This window comes from Balaenoptera acutorostrata, chromosome 11, assembly GCF_949987535.1.
Source record: "Balaenoptera acutorostrata chromosome 11, mBalAcu1.1, whole genome shotgun sequence".
NCBI classification, from domain to species: domain Eukaryota; kingdom Metazoa; phylum Chordata; class Mammalia; order Artiodactyla; family Balaenopteridae; genus Balaenoptera; species Balaenoptera acutorostrata.
In genome coordinates, this window is record NC_080074.1 from 3642965 (window position 1) to 3661562 (window position 18598).

At 46.1% G+C, this 18598-nt stretch overlaps 1 protein-coding gene and 1 pseudogene across 7 annotated transcripts in view; both read right to left on the reverse strand.

Annotated features, from left to right (window-relative positions):
* Window positions 1-15779, reverse strand: part of TRMU (tRNA mitochondrial 2-thiouridylase) — a 27196-nt gene extending 11417 nt beyond the window's left edge. For 5 of the 7 annotated variants that reach the window (XM_057555967.1, XM_007189212.2, XM_057555966.1 and 2 more), the window contains exons 1-4: window positions 15639-15779; window positions 12084-12249; window positions 11273-11379; window positions 1461-1583 (exon numbers count right to left, since the gene is read on the reverse strand). In XM_057555967.1, coding sequence (XP_057411950.1) covers window positions 1461-1583; window positions 11273-11379; window positions 12084-12249; window positions 15639-15720 — 478 coding nt within the window. In that variant the 5' untranslated portion in view covers window positions 15721-15779. Of the gene's footprint in view, window positions 1-1460; window positions 1584-9897; window positions 10038-11272; window positions 11380-12083; window positions 12250-15638 lie in introns of those variants that run through there. The other 2 variants (XM_007189214.2, XM_057555968.1) reach the window with 2 other exon arrangements.
* On the reverse strand, window positions 10488-11249 carry LOC130709179 (ornithine decarboxylase-like; annotated as a pseudogene).
* Window positions 15780-18598: the final 2819 nt, after the last annotated feature.

An 18598-nucleotide genomic window follows, 5' to 3' on the forward strand; every position in this document is an offset into this window, starting at 1 on the left:
CCTTCGGGCTGTCAAAAAGGCCCAGAAAGCTCTGTAAGGCGCCACATTTTCTAGGAGGTAAGCGGGGATGGCTATGTGACATGGAAACAAATCCTTCATCTACTCAGGCCCCTTAGACCTACGTTCACTGGGCAAATTCCACCACGGAGTCCCCAGGCGGCAGGGCTGGGCAGTGTGGAGGGTTTCCTGGTGAGGGTTGCCCAGGAGTGCGAAGGCAGCAACTGGGGAGGGAAGTGGTCAAAACACACACACACACACACACACACACACACACACACACACACACACACACACACGTCCCCACAGGGAACACAGACGGCACAAACACACACACACACACACACGTCCCCACAGGGAACACAGACGGCGCACACACACACACACACACACACACGTCCCCACAGGGAACACAGACGGCCCAGCGCCCTGCAGGCAGCAGCGAGAGGCCTTTCCAACATCAAGCGGTGTCCTTGTCTGGGCCCTGCCAGTAAGGTTATCTCTGGCCTCGGCTGCTGTGAGAGGGGGTAAGGAGGGAGGGAGAAGGAAAACAGGGTGGCCAAGCTGCAGCCTCCAAATCAGGCTGGATGACATGGAGGAGGGCGCAACGACCAGGGACGGCGGAGCTGAACAGACCCAGCTGGGATCCAGCCCCCCAACCCGAGGCACCCGGTTGGCGAGTGCAGCCAAGCTTCAGTTTCCTCATCTGAGAAACAGAACCAGAGAACCCGCATGCTGGCACTGCCAGGAGGGGCACGGGGAGGGAGGCAGTGGGCGTGATGCGGCCAGGGCAGGCCAGATACGGAGAAATGCCAACTCCCCCACAGGCCTGCAGCAGTGGAAACTGCCTGCAGAAACATGGCTCCGAGCCCCATCTTGTCCTTCACTTAATAACGATGCAAATTCCTCTGTTCTACATGCAGATGTACACCAGGACAAGCCAGCAGCTTTCCAGGTGACTGCCCGGCATTTTCTAGGCAGGTGGAACTTTGCTCCCTTTGACACTGCTAAGCTAATTTATATACGTAATCTTCGTAAGCACAGTTGCAAGCCTGGCTTCCAGGCCTGCGCCATGTCAGGCCCCAGCTCTCATGTCACACTACAGCACACCTCAACCTCAAGTCCTCAAAAACTCGAGGGTACGAATCAGGGCCTGTTACACTCCAATTATTACTGTCGTGCGTCTCCTCCCAGAACTGGGTTATGAATTACGGCTTCAGTTTCCCAGCAGCCCTGGCCTGGGCGCCCGCCTGAGCCTCCTCCTGGTACCAATCACAGGCCCCTGGGGAAAACGACCCTCTCGGTAACTGTCCTTTTTCGAAGAGGAAACCAAAACCAGCGAGCTAGTCTGGAACACACGGAGAGACGTCGTGCAGGTGTGCTCAAACAACTCACTGTCATTCTTCAAAATACTTTACTTCATTCACAAACAATTAAGCTCTGGCCCAGGCACTTTTACTCACCATTTCTAATTTCAAATCGATTTCTGAAAAGCCCTTCTGGCCTCTTAATGTGCTTCTGCTGAAAGACCTCTTCATCCTCCAGGGACGTTCTTGCATAGTGACCCGTAGCGACTGCATCTGCTCCTGGGAGGTTTTTAAAAACACGGGGATCAGATTTCATTTAAAATTTTTTTTAAATTTTATAGTTCAGATGTCTATCCTGGCTGTCAAATACTTTAATATAACTGACATTCTGTTTTTTTAATTTTTTGGCTGCGTTGGGTCTTCGTTGCTGCGCGTGGCCTTTCTCTAGTAGTGGCGATCGGGGGCTACTCTTTGCTGAGGTGCATGGGCTTCTCATTGCGGTGGCTTCTCTTGTTGTGGAGCATGGGCTCTAGGCACGCGGGCTTCAGTAGTTGTGGCACGTGGGCTCAGCAGTTGTGGCTCACAGGCTCTAGAGCACAGGCTCAGTAGTTGTGGCACACGGGCTTAGTTGCTCCACGGCATGTGGGATCTTCCCAGACCAGGGATCGAACCTGTGTCCCCTGCACTGGCAGGCAGACTCTTAACCACTGCACCACCAGGGAATTCTCCAGAGATTTTTTTAAAAATTTAATTTATTTTTTATACAGCAGGTTCTTATTAGTTATCTATTTTATACATATTAGTGTATATATGTCAATCCCAATCTCCCAATTCATCCCACCACCACTATCCCTCGCCGCTTTCCCCCCTTGGTGTCCATACGTTTGTTCTCTACATCTGTGTCTCTATTTCTGTCTTGCAAGCCGGTTCATCTGTACCATTTTTCTAGATTCCACATGTACGCGTTAACATACGATATTTGCTTTTCTCTGACTTACTTCACTCTGTATGACAGCCTCTACGTCCATCCATGTCTCTACAAATGACCCAATTTCATTCCTTTTTATAGCTGAGTAATATTCCATTGTATATATATACCATATCTTCTTTATCCATTTGTCTGTCGATGGGTATTTAGGTTGCTTCCATGAACTGGCTATTGTAAATAGTGCTGCAATGAACACTGGGGTGCATGTGTCTTTTTGAATTATAGTTTTCTCTGGTTATATGCCCAGTAGTGGGATTGCTGGGTCATATGGTAATTATATTTTTAGTTTTTTAAGGAACCTCCATATTGTTCTCCATAGTGGCTGTTCACATTCCCACAAACAGTGCAAGAGGGTTCCCTTTTCTCCACACCCTCTCCAGCATTTGTTGTTTCTAGATTTTCTGATGATGCCCATTCTAATCAGTGTGAGGTGATACCTCATTGTAGTTTTGATTTGCATTTCTCTAATAATTAGTGATGTTGAGCAGCTTTTCATGTGCTTCTTGGCCATCTGTATGTCTTCTTTGGAGAAATGTCTATTTAGGTCTTCTGCCCATTTTTTGACTGGGCTGTCTGTATTTTTAATATTGAGCTGCACAAGCTGTTTATGTATTTTGGAGATTAATCCTTTGTCCGTCGATTCGTTTGCAAATATTTTCTCCCATTCTGAGGGTTCTCTTTTCATCTTGTTTATAGTTTCCTTTGCGGTGCAAAAGCTTTTAAGTTTCATTAGGTCCCATTTGTTTACTTTTGTTTTTATTTCCATTACTCTAGGAGGTGGGTCAAAAAAGATCTTGCTGTGATTTACGTTATATTGTGTTCTTCCTATGTTTTCCTCTAAGAGTTTTATAGTGTCCGGTCTTACATTTAGATCTTTAATCCATTTTATTTTTGTGTATGGTGTTAGGGAGTGTTCTAATTTCATTCTTTTACATGTAGCTGTCCGTTTTCCCAGCACACTTATTGAAGAAACTGTCTTTTCTCCATTGTATATCCTTGCCTCCTTTGTCATAGATGAGTTGACCATAGGTGCGTGGGTTTATGTCTGGCCTTTTATCCTGTTCCATTGATCAATATTTCTATTTTTGTGCCAGTACCATATTGCCTTGATTACTGTAGCTTTGTAGTATAGTCTGAAGTCAAGGAGCCTGATTCCTCCAGCTCCTTTTTTTCCCCTCAAGATTGCTTTGGCTATTTGAGGTCTTTTGTGTCTCCATACAAATTTTAAGACTTTTTTGTTCTAGTTCTGTAAAAAAATGCCATTGGTAATTTGATAGGGATTGCACTGAATCTGTAGATTGCTTTGGGTAGTATAGTCATTTTCACAATATTGATTCTTCCAATCCAAGAGCATGGTATATCTCTCCATGTGTTTTTGTCATCTTTGATTTCTTTCATCAGTGTCTTACAGTTTTCTGAGTACAGGTCGTTCACCTCCTTAGGTAGGTTTATTCCTAGGTATTTTATTCTTTTTGTTGCAATGGTGAATGGGACTGTTTCCTTAATTTCTCTTTCAGATTTTTCCTCATTAGTGTATAGGAATGCAAGAGATTTCTGTGCATTAATTTTGTATCCTACAACCTTACCGAATTCATCGATTAGCTCTAGTTTTCTGGTGGCATCTTTAGGATTATCTATGTATAGTATGTCATCTGCAAACAGTGACTGTTTTGCTTCTTCTTTTCCAATTTGTATTCCTTTTATTTCTTTTTCTTCTCTGATTGCCATCATTAGGACTTCCAAAACTATGTTGAATAATAGTGGCGAGAGTGGACATCCTTGTCTTGTTCCTGATCTTAGAAGAAATGCTTTCAGTTTTTCACCATTGAGAATGATGTTTGCTGTGGGTTTGTCGTATATGGCCTTTACTATGTTGAGGTAGGTTTTCTCTATGACCACTTTCCGGAGAGTGTTTATCATAAATGGGTGTTGAATTTTGTCAAAAGCTTTTTCTGTATCTATTGAGATGCTCATATGGTCTTTATTCTTCAATTTGTTAATATGGTGTATCACATTGGTTGATTTGTGTATAATGAAGAATCCTTGCATCCCTGGGATAAATCTCACTTGATCATGGTATATGATCCTTTTAGTGTGTTGTTGGATTCTGTCTGCTAGTATTTTGTTGAGGATTTTGGCATCTGTATTCATCAGTGATATTGGTCTGTAATTTTCTTTTTTTGTAGTATCTCTGTCTGGTTTTGGTATCAGGGTGATGGTGGCCTCATAGAATGAGTTTGGGAGTGCTCCTTCCTCTGCAATTTTCTGGAAGAGTTTGAGAAGGATGGGTGTTAGCTCTTCTCTAAATGTTTGATAGAATTCACCTGTGAAGCCATCTGGTTCTGGACTTTTGTTTGTTGGAAGATTTTTAATCACAGTTTCAATTTCATTACTTGTGATTGGTCTGTTCATATTTTCTATTTCCTCCTGGTTCAGTCTTGGAAGGTTATACCTTTCTAAGAATTTGTCCATTTCTTCCAGATTGTCCATTTTATTGGCATAGAGTTGCTGGTAGTAGTCTCTTAGGATGCTTTGTATTTCCACGGTGTCCGTTGTAACTTCTCCTTTTTCATTTCTAATTTGATTGGTTTGCGTCCTCTCCCTCTTTTTCTTGATGAGTCTGGCTAAAGGTTTATCAATTTTGTTTATCTTCTCAAAGAACAAGCTTTTAGTTTTATTGATCTTTGCTATTGTTTTCTTTGTTTGTATTTCATTTATTCCAGCTCTGATCTTTATTTCCTTCCTTCCTTCTACTGACTTGGGGTTTTGTTTGTTCTTCTTTCTCTAGCTGCTTTAGGTGTAAGGTTAGATTGTTTATTTGAGCTTTTTCTTGTTTCTTGAGGTAGGACTGTATTGCTATAAACTTCTCTCTTAGAACTGCTTTTGCTGCATCTCATAGGTTTTGGATCGTTGTGTTTTCCTTGTCATTTGTCTCTAGGTATTTTTTGATTTCCTCTTTGATTTCTTCAGTGATCTCTTGGTTATTTAGTAACGTATTGCTTAGCCTCCATGTGTTTGTGTTTTTTACGTTTTTTCCTGTAATTTATTTCTAATCTCATAGCATTATGGTCAGAAAAGATGCTTGATATGATTTCAATTTTTTTAAATTTACTGAGGCTTGATTTGTGACCCAAGATGTGATCTATCCTGCAGAATGTTTCGTGTGCACTTGAGAAGAAAGTGTAATCTGCTGTTTTTGGATGGAATGTCCTATAAATATCCATTAAATCTATCTGGTCTATTGTGTCATTTAAAGCTTGTGTTTCCTTATTAATTTCCTGTCTGGATGATCTGTCCATTGCTGTCAGTGAGGTGTTAAAGTCCCCCACTATTATTGTGTTCCTGTTGATTTCCTCTTTTATAGCTGTTAGCATTTGCCTTATGTACTGAGGTGCTCCTATGTTGGGTGCATATATATTTGTAATTGCTATATCTTCTTCTTGGATTGATCCCTTGATCATTATGTAGTGTCCTTCCTTGTCTCTTGTAACATTCTTTATTTTTAAGTCTACTTTATCTGATATGAGTATTGCTACTCCAGCTTTCTTTTGATTCCCATTTGCATGGAATATCTTTTTCCATCCCCTCACTTTCAGTCTGTATGTGTCCCTAGGTCTGAAGTGGGTCTCTTGCAGACAGCATATATATGTCTTGTTTCTGTATCCATTCAGTGAGCCTGTGTCTTTTGGCTGGAGCATTTAATCCATTCACATTTAAGGTAATTATCGATATATATGTTCCTATTACCATTTTTTTAGTTGTTATGGGTTTGTTTTTGTAGGTCCTTTTCTTCTCTTGTGTTTCCCACTTAGAGACGTTCCTTTAGCATTTGTTGTAGAGCTGGTTTGGTGGTGCTGAATTCTCTTAGCTTTTGCTTGTCTGTAAAGCTTTTGATTTATCTGTTGAATCTGAATGAGATCCTTGCTGGGTAGAGTAATCTTGGTCGTAGGTTCTTCTCCTTCATCACTTTAAATATATCATGCAACTCCCTTCTGGCTGGTAGAGTTTCTGCCGAGAAATCAGCTGTTAACCTTATGGGAGTTCCCTTGTATGTTATTTGTCGTTTTTCCCTTGTTGCTTTTAATAATTTTTCTTTGCCTTTAATTTTTGTCAGTTTGATTACTATGTATCTCGGCGTGTTTCTCCTGGGGTTTATCCTGCCTGGGACTCTTTGTGCTTCCTGGACTTGGATGGCTATTTCCTTTCCCATGTTAGGGAAGTTTTCGACTATAATCTCTTCAAATATTTTCTCAGGTCCTTTCTCTCTCTCTTCTCCTTCTGGGACCCCTATAAGGCAAATGTTGGTGTGTTTAATGTTGTCCCAGAGGTCTCTTAGGCTGTCTTCATTTCTTTTCATTCTTTTTTCTTTATTCTGTTCCACGGCAGTGAATTCCACCATTCTGTCTTCCAGGTCACTTTTCCGTTCTTCTGCCTCAGTTATTCTGCTAATGATTCCTTCTAGTGTATTTTTCATTTCAGTTATTGTATTATTCATCTCTGTTTGTTTGTTCTTTAATTCTTCTAGGTCTTTGTTAAACATTTCTTGCATCTTCTCGATCTTTGCCTCCATTTTTTTCCCAAGGTCCTGGGTCACCTTCACTATCATTGTTCTGAATTCTTTTTCTGGAAGGTTGCCTATCTCTACTTCATTTATTTGTTTTTCTCGGGTTTTATCTTGTTCCTTCATCTGGTACATAGTCCTCTGCCTTTTCATTTTGTCTTTCTGTGAATGTGGTTTTTGTTCCACAGGCTGCAGGATTGTAGTCCTTCTTGCTTCTGCTGTCTGCCCTCTGGTGGATGAGGCTATCCCAGAGGCTTGTGCAAGCTTCCTGATGGGAGGGACTGGTAGTGGATAGAGCTGGGTGTTGCTCTGGTGGGCAGAGCTCAGTCTGCTAGTGTTGGAGGGTCTCCTTCAGAGGCGGGGGGCAGCTGTGGCTCACCACGAGGACAAGGACACTGGCAGCAGAAGTTCTGGGAAGTACTCCTTGGTGTGAGCCCTCCTGGAGTCCGCCATTAGCCCCACCCTTATTTTTTTAATTTTTATCTAAAAAATATTTTTGGTCGTGCCACACAGCATGTGGGCTCTTAGTTCCCTGACCCAGGATTGAACCCGCACCCCCTGCAGTGGAAGCACAAGTCTTAACCACTGGACCACCAGGGAAGTCCCGAGGATCAAATTTTAGACTTGCACTTGCTGGCCTTGGCCAGTCTGAGCCCAGGGTGCACCAAGCAGCAGTCAGACGCCAGGTCTCACACCAGGCAGTCTGTGCAGATTACCTGCCCCACTCCCAAACACCCAGATCCCAGGGAATAGAGGCACACTTGAAATTCCATTAAATAAGCAGCCTTTAAGTCTCTAAATTGATATAATCTTGCTACAAGATTTCACTGTATCTCTAAGAGTGTTTCTAAAGTTAGTATCTATCCATTCATTCTAGCTTAAGGAAAAATTCAGATATGCACACAAAGATTTAAGTACAAAAAGCTAATTTCAGTGTTTCTTATACTAAGGAAAAACTGAAAACAACCAAAACATTCAACACCAGGAGAATATGAAGTAAATTAAAGTGCCATTGCCATAATAACAGTGCCACTTACACAGAATTTTTAATGGGAAAATGCTTATGGTATTGTTCAGTAGGAAAAAAAGTTTATGACTCTACTTTTTTTAATGTACAAAAAAAAATGAAGACAAATATCAGAAAGTCTTTTCCTTTGATTCTGGGAGATGAAATTATAGGTGACACTTTCCCTTATCTTTTTTACTCTTCTGAGTTTTAAATTTTCTTTAATAAATACATATTATTTTTATAACAGTGAAGGACCATCCAGCATAGTCAATTTCTTCTTTCCACATAATGCAAAAAAGTGAAAGAACCTACCAAGGCACATATTAATCCATAACCTTTGCACTGTGTGAAAATTTCAGACATTTCGTATTGCAAGAGACTTTTTCCAGGAAGGTGCAGCAAAACTGATTCAGTACTTAACCAACCAAAGTAGCTCAGTGTAAAACAAAAGACACAGTAAGAATTAACTGCTGCAATATTAACTACTTGAAAAAGCACATTTAGGAACACATTATTAAATCTTGATTGATTTTCTAACAGAGGAAAAAAAAAACCTTTATTTCCTTAAAGAACCACCAGTTACACTGCAAAAATATAGGATTCTTTGTGAGAAGCCCTAAGATTTCAGAAGTCTAGGTTTCGAGTATTTTTATTCTGTGCTGTACTGTTCACACAGTAAATTCAGACTCAGAAACATTTATTGCAGAAATTCTTCCAAAGCATCCCTAACAGATGGCCACCTAGGGGCTCCCTGAAAAGCTAAGGTGACAAGGAGCTTCAAGCTCTACAAAGGCAAGCATCATTCCCCGTGAAGGGCTGTTTGTGCCTCCCTGGAGTGAAACCTTTCTCCTGCGCACCCCAGCTCTGCCCTCTGGGGTCCCACGCTAGAATGTGATCCTGAGTCACACGCTTGCGTGCTGCTATGATGGCCCCAAAGTATCATCAGATGGAGTATTTCCCACACTCTCAAAATCAAAACCAACTCACGCTCCATGAGCCTGTCACTCTTTTTCCCGAGTAAACTGGAACTAAATGCAGCCACTAGACGTAGGCCGCCCAGTGTGGACCCCAGCGGACCCCTCCCCCTTCCTCGGATGTCCTGACCACAAGGCAAACTTGGGCTGCACTGGCTTTGATGTCAGACTGCAGGCTCACAGTCAGCTCGAGGCCCCTCGAGGTCTTAGATCGACTCCCAATCCTGTACCAGGAGATTTAATTACTGAGCCTAGGTAGCAAACTTTGCATTTATCTCTACTCAATTTCATGTTATTGGTGTTAGCCCAGCATTCAAATTTGTTAGGACTTCAATTTGTAGTTCTCATGGGCGTTTTTAGTAAAAAATAACCTAACTCCATGAACCGACTTTTCATCATTGTCATCTCAGTGGCAGGTCACTTGCACATTGGGTTGGCAAGCTGACTCTGTCCCCTTTTAAGTCATTACAAAGTGCTGACAGGACAGAGTGGCCAGTGGTCCTGTGACCCCACTGGGCCACTGGCACACAGCATGCCTTGGCACATGGCCAGATGTGGCAGGGTGAGCTGCAATGGGCCAGAACAACGTGATAAACCAGCATCCAGAACTCCAGAAGCTCATTATGGTGGCCCTGACAGCAGGGGACAAGAAAAAGAACCTGAATTCACAAGAGCACAGCAACAGATACCACGAGGAGCCTAAGTAAGCAGGTCAGCAGCAGGGGGTTCAACAAACAGGAATGGGGATGTCCCACCAGGCAGACGGGAATGAGAAGGCAGAACGCTGGGAACAGACAAAATCTGCGGGAAAGCTGTCAGTGGCAGCAGGACCTTGAGCAGAAACGGGCTTTCAGAACACGAGACAAAGCAGAATCCTGCTTTTAAAGCAAGAGAAAAGGTCTCAGTAGGACCAGCAAAAAGGATGACTAATAAGAAACTAAATGCCGAGTTTCTTAAGCTCTGAATTAGGGCTCCTGAAACTTCCGCTAAATATAACCACATCTGGAACTAGAGCTGCTTTGAGCAAAGCCGAACCTGCAGGCAGGGTCTAGGGGCCTCACCTTTCAACTCTCGCCAGTGATCCAACACTTCTTTCCTCAGGGTTTTCTGAGGTTAGTTCTCCGGAAATCCACTGTGCTGGTCCTTACAGCTGTGCGGTCCGTGACAAAGACGCACTCTCTTCTCCCGGGGATCCTATCATTTGTGCATCACCAGAGAGTTCTTTCTTATCCAGTGAAATACAAAATACTATTGTTTTCACTGCTTCCTTTCCTTCTGCAAGATGAAACTGCTTACAAGGTTTTGACTTCTAGCTTTCTCTGAAAATCTTATGATATTCTCCTTTTTCAATTTCAAGATATTTTATTATTATTTTAAACAGGTCACAACACTAAGCTTCTGGTCCATTCTGCCACTGCACAAGCTACAAACATTTGCTCAGCAGTCGAGGGGCACTCTTTAGTAGCATGTTTGAGAAGTGAATAAAAATCCATCTAGAACAAATATTCCAATAGTTTCCATAGGAACACAGGTTAAGTGTGACCCCATCTCCCGGGCTTCCACATTGCCGCATCTGTGCCAAGCCTACTCACACAGAAATCTCAAACCTCGCAGAAACTAAGTTAAATGGTCCCCCCAAACCCTGAATTCAAGCTAAACTCACAGTTAGCAGCTACGAGAATGGTGTCTACACATCGATACAAGTTGCAGCACAGGCTGCTGGGTGACCTTCATTCTACTCTCCCAAGCACACGACACAGGCACAGTGCCAACATCCTGCTCCTCTAATTTGTGTAGGAAGTTGTGGTTCTGGATTTGCTGCATCAGTTGCCATGTGGGCCCTGACATCACACAGTAGATGGTCAGCCTCTGGAATCCACTGAAAGTGGAAGCAGCAGCGACAGTGTGAGCACCCATGTTTTTCAAAGAACATCCAATCTCCCACATGCACCTCGGGCAAGTTACGGCACTCAACAATGTGATCGAGGTCATCATAGGTTGGTCTCCAGATGCTGGATGGATAATACTTCCCATCTGGTTTGGGGCTCTTCTGCAGAAGGGGCTTCATGTGTGCACGGTGAAAGATCCATATACTCCATCATTCACGTAATACATAAAAGTCTGTTCACTCAACTCATCTTCATCATCAGAGCCTGTCTGTTCCTCTATTGTGAGTTTTTTTTGCAATGATATTAACTGTGAGCTTGAAAGCTGATTTAACATAGTATCCGCCTGGCTCAGCTATGATTCTCACTTTGGAGTCTAATGGAAAATACTTGTCCAAGGCTGGGTTGATCTCTTCAAATTTAAGCTTTACATCCTCAGATCCAGAAAAGTCACCACCAATATCAAACAGATACATGTTGAAACCAACCTCAGCTCCCGGAAATCTTATGATTTTTAAAAAGACAAATGAAGATAATCCAAATTACTTACCAAGATTATCCACAGCATAATTAAAAAAACAACTGAATTTGATATGCTTGTTGCAGACTATGTCAGGATTGGGAGTTCTTCCTTTTTCATATTCATTTAAAAAATCACTGGAATAAAAGGAAAAGACTTTTCATTTCTAAGTGTGAGACACTCTATGGAAAAATAAATCAGCTAAATTACTTGCTTAATTTAGAGTTTCTCCCTGTCTTACCAAAACTATAATTTTCTGCAAAACAGAAGAGCTTCAGTATAGAGCCATTTTCAATATTTTCATCAAATATGTTTAAAGACAGCTGTACTTTCCATCTGAACCTACACTCACCAGGCACCAGGTCCCATCGCACCGTTTCCCAAAATAAGACCCAAAGGACACCCTCCATCAGAATCACCTGAAGCGCCTGCTCAAGTGCAGGTTCCAGGGCCCCATCCCAGACCCAGGTCCAGGTATCTGTTTAAGCAGCACCCCAGCTGATTCTTCAGCCTGACATCTACTGCCCAGTAGATTTGTCCTCAGGGACCAGTCACAGCCAGCCTTCCATGGGAGACCTCAGCCTTAGCTCCCTTATACTAATTTAGCAGAGACATTAAAGAGACTTCTGGCAGGTAGCACAGTAACAGGAATAAGAGCTAGGGGGTGCTCTGGGATGCAAGCCTGGCCTCTAACACAGACTCCCTGAGGGCGGCTGAGGCCTCCCACACACAATCTTCAGCACCACTGGCAAAACAAAAAGTGCTGGCTGCACCCCATTGGCCCGGCTGACTACGGCAGTCCTGCCCTTAGGAAGCCTTCTGCGTCGGGAACTGCACCCACCTGAACACATCATTCCAATACTCCTTCACGTAGGACACTTGATGGAAGGGGATGTCTAGGATTTGGCAAACTCTGTAAGCATCTTCGCAGTCTTTGTCAGCCGTGCAAACTCCATGCTCATCCAGTGAGTCCCAGTTCTTCATAAACACCCCTGTCACCTGGTAACCTGGGGGAGGGGTGAAGGACAAATTAAAGAGAGTATATGAAATCAACCTTGGGTGGAAAAAGCAGTGACTCCTGAGCTCTCCTGGGCCTCTGTGCACTGGTGCCTGGCAGTCCCCCCCTTTGCCACGTGGCCTTCTGTGCTCTGACGACATCTTAGTGCAAACTGTTCCTGACTCTCCGACTGATGCTCCCACCCTGACCCTCCCCCTGCACTTTGTAAAGGCCTCCATCATCACAACACGCTGTGGGGCTGTACTGATTGCCTGCGTCCCCAAGGTGTGAACAAGACGCCATTTTTTCATCTTCGTGCTCCCACACACAATGCCAAGCACATAGAGAGGCGCAGCCAATGTGTGACTGAATGAAAGAAGAGCAGAAATTCAGCACAATTTTTCGAAACAAATAAAATCCACCATTCAGTTATCAGAAAAGTAAACTCATTTCAAAAGTTATTTCCAATTACCAACTAAGAATTAGATTCTAAGTCATCAGACGTACAGACATTTAAAATTTTGGCTACTTTATTGTAAGGGCTGTACTATCTGTATATTTTGAGACCGTTTTCTCCCTTTTCTGTCGCTTACAAAGTACCCAACCAAATATTGGAAAGACCAACTTTAGGACTACATAGGTGTCTACCACATATGAGAAATCTGTTTCTTTTGGATAGGCTCAATGTAATGAAAGACAGGGCATTTGACTGTAAAAGGTTTAATACAGTACTCCAAAGAACAAAGATCCAGTGACACAGCTTCACCAAACACTAAAAGGTCACATTAGCAAGACCACCCCCCCATCCCAGCAGGTCATAGGCCCTCCCTCCTCTGCTTCTCTTATAGTGCACACCACACTAGGTGCCAGTAGCTCCCGTCCACGCTCCCTGTAGCTCACTAAAACATGGAGCTGTGTCTCATACACCCACGTGTCCCCAGCGCCCAGCAGTGCCCAGCAGAGAACAAGAGCTTAACCAGAACAAATACACAACTCCACATCCAGAGCTTTAAAAATCCCCTCTTCTACAGCCTGATCTGCCTGCTCATCTTTCTCCTGGAGATGTGACCCACTTACACGGGCACAGGCTCTGGCACTCCAGGAGGGGACCATAGCACCTTGCCAGTCCTTAACTTTCCAGGAGGCACGTGACAGAACACGCACGTCCAACAAGACTGGGAAAAACCCCGATGCCGAGTGGAGAGGACCAGGCTTTTTCTTTGCTACGTCCATCAGCTTCTCCCACGGAGCAGCAAAACCCAAGGAAGCTGGAATACGAAGCTGTACAGTCTGGATTCTGGGAAGGAGAGCTTACCTTCCTGAAGTAGTAAAATAACATATCTAGTCTCTCCAGGGCCACCTGCCACATCTCCCCAAACATGTCACAGCCCTGTCAGAACCCTTCAAGGGCTCTGCACTGCTACCCAACACAGTCGAAAGCCCCTAATAGAACATATTGCATAACCAGGGCTCAACCTACCTCTCCACCCCCCTCTCCTTCTGATAGGGACAGAGTAAAGGGACAAAGTAGGTAATTAAATAGTTAGTCCCACTAGGGGATTGTAATTAAAGAAGAAAGTATGGGAGACCCCTGTACGTTAATGATCACTCAAGAAAGCAGGTTTGCTTAACCATAAAACCAAGCAGGCTTGCTTGGCAACAAAACCATGCAACAGAAGCATGAGACATGCCCCCAAACAATAAAACAATGCTGGCATGAGACCCACGTCCTGCCCAGTGAGCTCAGTAAGTTAATGATTCCTAGGACACGCTACTCTGTGTACTCAAAACAAAAATATAAGGAAAGGGTGACATTATACTGAAAACTGAGAAGATTTACCATTTTTAGGATACGTTACTGCCTTTTTGTTCATTCTCATTGTGCCATGACAGTCCTGGCTTGACCATGGAGGGACAAGAAAACTCCCCCACCCAATGTGGACGAGCTGAAGATGGAAGACTGACGTCTGCTCAAGAATGAGGAAGAAGGTGGTCTTTTCCCCCTCCCCACTTCTCCTCTGATTTTAAAACTGTAACCCACTAAGTTCTCAGGGCACAGCACCCTCTCGCCCACCTGCCTGTAAGCCTCACAAGCGTCCTATTCTAATACATCCCTTATCTATCACTTTGCCTCTCGCTGAATTCTCTCTGAATTCTCTCCGCGCTGAGACATAAAGAACCGGAGCTCCTCGGAACCGCCCCCGCCCCCAAACGCCACCTCACGCTCTCACTTCCACCTCCCTCTGGCCAGAGCCGGCTCCTAATGCTGACTCTGCCAGAAGTACTTTCCTCCTCCCGGATCTTTGCTTAGTGAAATCCTACTCCTCCTTCAAGTCTTGCAACCATGGATTTGAGGAGTCTAGGTCTCCCATCTTCCAGGTTGGCACCTCCTCAACTAAAAAGCCTTCCTCTGCTCCAAACTCGAACTTTCGGTTTGTTTAGCCTCATTTTGCGTTGAACACATAAACCTGGGTTCGACAAGTCTCAGCTCAAACACTACCACCTCTGTGATTCTTTGATTCCCCCTTTCTGGCAATTATATATGCCTACAGTTTGCCTAGACAGCTATTTAACTCTTTTTATTGCACCTTTCATAACAGCTACAGTTACTCATAATATGAACTAATAACCACTACTGTTTTCTGAGTGCCTAATATGTGCTGGGCACTGGGGTTAAGTCTCCGTATGAATTATGTTACCTAATACTTCCAGTAACCCTGGGAGGTAGGTGTTCTCTCCACTTCACAGACAGGGAGCGCTTAAATCACTCGTCCCAGGTCAGGAACCTTGCACTCACTCTGCATTGAAAGTGCCTAAGCACGAAAGGCGGCTCACAGCAGAGGGTCCACAAGTGTCACTAGGGGTACGAGGCCTGACAGTGAGAGAGGGCCACACAGACGGAGAAGTCAGACGGGCAGTTCATCTCAGCTCCCGACCCGGGGCACCCGTTAGTCGCCTGAAGAAACACAAGCGCTTTTGCGCAAGTTTGTCATCCACGGAACCAAGACCACAGACGCGATTTAATAAGCAGACCGCCCGTCGGTACTCGTCGCACACGTTGCCTGACGGCCATGTCGTGCGTCGTAAGGACAAGCACCACCACGGAGGCTGCTGTGCCCGCAGAGGTCAGGGCTCCCCAGGCTAAGTGCGGACGCCGCCGCCATCGCCCCGGGCGCAGGGCCTCGGAGCCAGGGAGAAACGCGGCCCCAGGAAGTCGGAGACACCCCCCACTTCACTGCGTCGGTAACGGGGGGCCCGACTGCTCCCCAGCAGTCGGGGCTGCGGTCGCGCGCTCTCCGACCCCCAGGCACAGGGTGAGGGGCCGGGGCGCCGCACGACCGGGGGGGACTCTCCGAGAAGGGGCCGCTCAGGGGCGGTCTGGGCCCTCGGCCACCTCACCTCTCCGCCTCAGCAGCAGCGCGGCCACAGCGCTGTCCACCCCGCCCGACACGGCGCACACAACGTGCCGCGCCCCCTGCATCGCGCGCGGCCACCTTTCCTCGCCGCCGCCGCCGCCGATTCCACGTCGCGCCGGAAGTCCCGCCCCCTCGGCGGCGCTCCCGCAGAAGAGGCCCGGCGGGAAGCATGTTCTCGGCGTCCTGAGTTCCGCCTGGCCCGCCGCTCCCCGGCTTCAGTTCGCGAGTCCGGCTCTCCGCCCACGCCCCCTGCCAGCCAGGCCGTCAGCTTCCCTCTTGGCGCGCGCAGTTGCGCGAGACGCTCGGAGTTTGTTGCGTTAGTGTGTGTGTGTGTGTGTCGTGTGTGGCTTAGGCGGGCGCCCTGTGAACAGGCTGGTAAACGAAAGAAGGATGTGAGGTCGCCCCGAGGGCGTGATGTCGAGCTGGGTTCTTCCGGAAGCGGGCGCAGGCCTTACCTTAACTAAGCAAGAAGAGAAGACTAGCAGGCGGAGGGCCCGGACCTGTACGAAGGCCCTGGGCCTGGGGACGGGGTGTGGGGCCAGACCAGGCGGGAGCAGGGGCGACACGATCACAGTTCCGTTCCTAGGAAGATGTTCGTGGCTGCGCTGCGGATCTGAGCTGAGAGCCTGGTTGGGAGGCCGTGACAGCAGCCGTCTTGTTATGGAATAGGGGGACCCGCTGCTCTCCGCTTACAGTATCAGTACTCACAAATGGTAGACAGGAAAGCTGCCTTTAATCAGAATGCGGGCAGTCTGGGGAGATGGGGGACTCAGCGTCCCCAAGAAACCACCTCCAAAGATTCTGCTCGGCCATGAGAGTTTTCAAAGGGAAACAGAGAAGTAATCTCAGTTAATCATTGAGAAGTGGGGGGTGGGGGGAGGTGGGGAGCGGTTAGAGTCATCATCTTCCTCTGGATGTTATCTTGTTCACACAGTTTGGTCACACGGTTTATTCAGGAGATTACTGAAAGGGAAGCTGAGGAAGAGATCTGGTCATGTTAATTACTTATTCTTCATTTCTACTTCTTTGATTTACGGAAAGAACTGGTAAGCTAGGCAAGGTATTGTGTGATTAAGAAAAGATTTGAGGGCCTTCCGTGATAGCGCAGTGGTTAAGAGTCCAAATTGCCTGCCAGTGCAGGGGACACGGGTTCAAGCCCTGGTCTGGGAATATCCCACATGCCGCAGAGCAACTAAGCTCGTGCGCCACAACTACTGAGCCCATGTGCCTAGAGCCTGTGCTCCGCAACAAGAGAAGCCACCACAATGAGAAGCACGTGCACTGCAACGAAAGAGTGGCCCCCTCACCGCAACTAGAGAAAGCCCACGCACGGCAACGAAGAACCAACACAGCCAAAAATTTAAAAAAAAAAAATTTGAGAGGTGTGCTTGGGCCAGAGATGAGTAGAGCATGGGGGTGCCTGGTTTAAAAGTTAGTTACAATATAGCTTTGCTAAAGGGACAGGAAAAGGGGCTTCCTGCTGAGGGCAGTTTCCTGTAAAGAGCCACTTACAGTCTGGGAAGGAAATGGTGGCAACAGAGAGATGCGTATTTGGAGGTAAATCTACAGCCCTTGCTGGTGGAATGGACGTGGGGGATGAGAAAGAGGGCGGAGGACTTGATGATTGTGTCTCGTGGCATGTTTCCTGAGGATGAAGGAGCCTGCCAGGTCAGCCTCAGTGTGTGAGGTGCATTGGGGCCATCGGACTGGAGATGCAGCTGTTCCTGAAGGAACAAGCGAGCCTGAGGGTGTGGGTGGGGATGGGGGCCTGGCACAGGGTGGCAGGGGGCTGATTTGGGGTGATAGAACCTGGAAATATTTTCTGGGCCTAACAGAAGAGTGTGGGAAGGGAAGAGCGTGTAAATGAAAGCAAAGGAAGAGGCCCAGATGGGACACCTAGACAAAGCAGAGCTGGCTGGAGGTCCAGTGACTGACGGGGCCAGGAGAGCAGGGAACTGGCGGTCATTGCACAGTGCCAAGGCCAGGAGTGCCACAGGGCTCAGGGGACTGTGAGATTTGGTTTGATGCCAGCGGCTACAGCCCACATGTGCAAAACACAGGCACTCTGTAAATCAGTGACTCTTAGCTTTTTCTACTTCCACCCACAGTTCCATTTTACAGGGTGGCCCAGTGTACACACCAGCCTATACACACACGAGTGTAAGAAAGAACGGTTCTCAAAACAGCTCTTATCCTTGAAACGTGCCATGTACCTATTATTTTTCTTGTTTTAAAACTGCTGCTGCTGTTCACTAAATTGATTTCAGGTAGGATTTGAACCACGGTTTGAAAAAAGCAGGAGAGGAAAGGCACTACAAATGCAGATGGTTTTTCAGTCTGGCCAATAACACATGCACCAAAGCTTGGCATTAAAATCACATTAATTTCTTAACAGTGGACATAAATGTCTAAACATGGATAATTATTAGGCAAGTCATTTTCTTGAGAACAGGAATAGTTTTAAGAGTCTTGAGTGAAATGAGGAAGGCCCCAAGTCCCCATTTATGAGACGAGAAGCAGGAACTGCCAACTGGAGCAGGCAGGATGAGCTCCCTGGTTGGAGGGAAGGACACAGGGCCCCTGTGGGGACACAGAAGAAGGTATCGGGGGAACATCCAACAAGGGGCGCGATCCCATCTTGCATTTCCCAGAAGCGATGAGTAAACCCAGTATCTGGATGCCTGGCCTTCAGTGGATTTAAGGGTGAGCACTTAGTCGAGGTTGTGGAGTGGCCCAGCTGATGTCACTGGACTTTGGGCTCAGTCTGGGGGACCCCACCTTGCCCGGGGGCAGTTTGGTGCAGGGTTGGGGCAGAGTCCAGTTTCCTGACCAGCAAAGGGCTCTGGGGTTAGGAGTGCTGCCACCCACCTCCAAAGTGGCTGAAACCTGACACATCTTTTCTGCTCCTTTTCAGTTAAATGTTTCCTGAGGATGTCAGGAAAC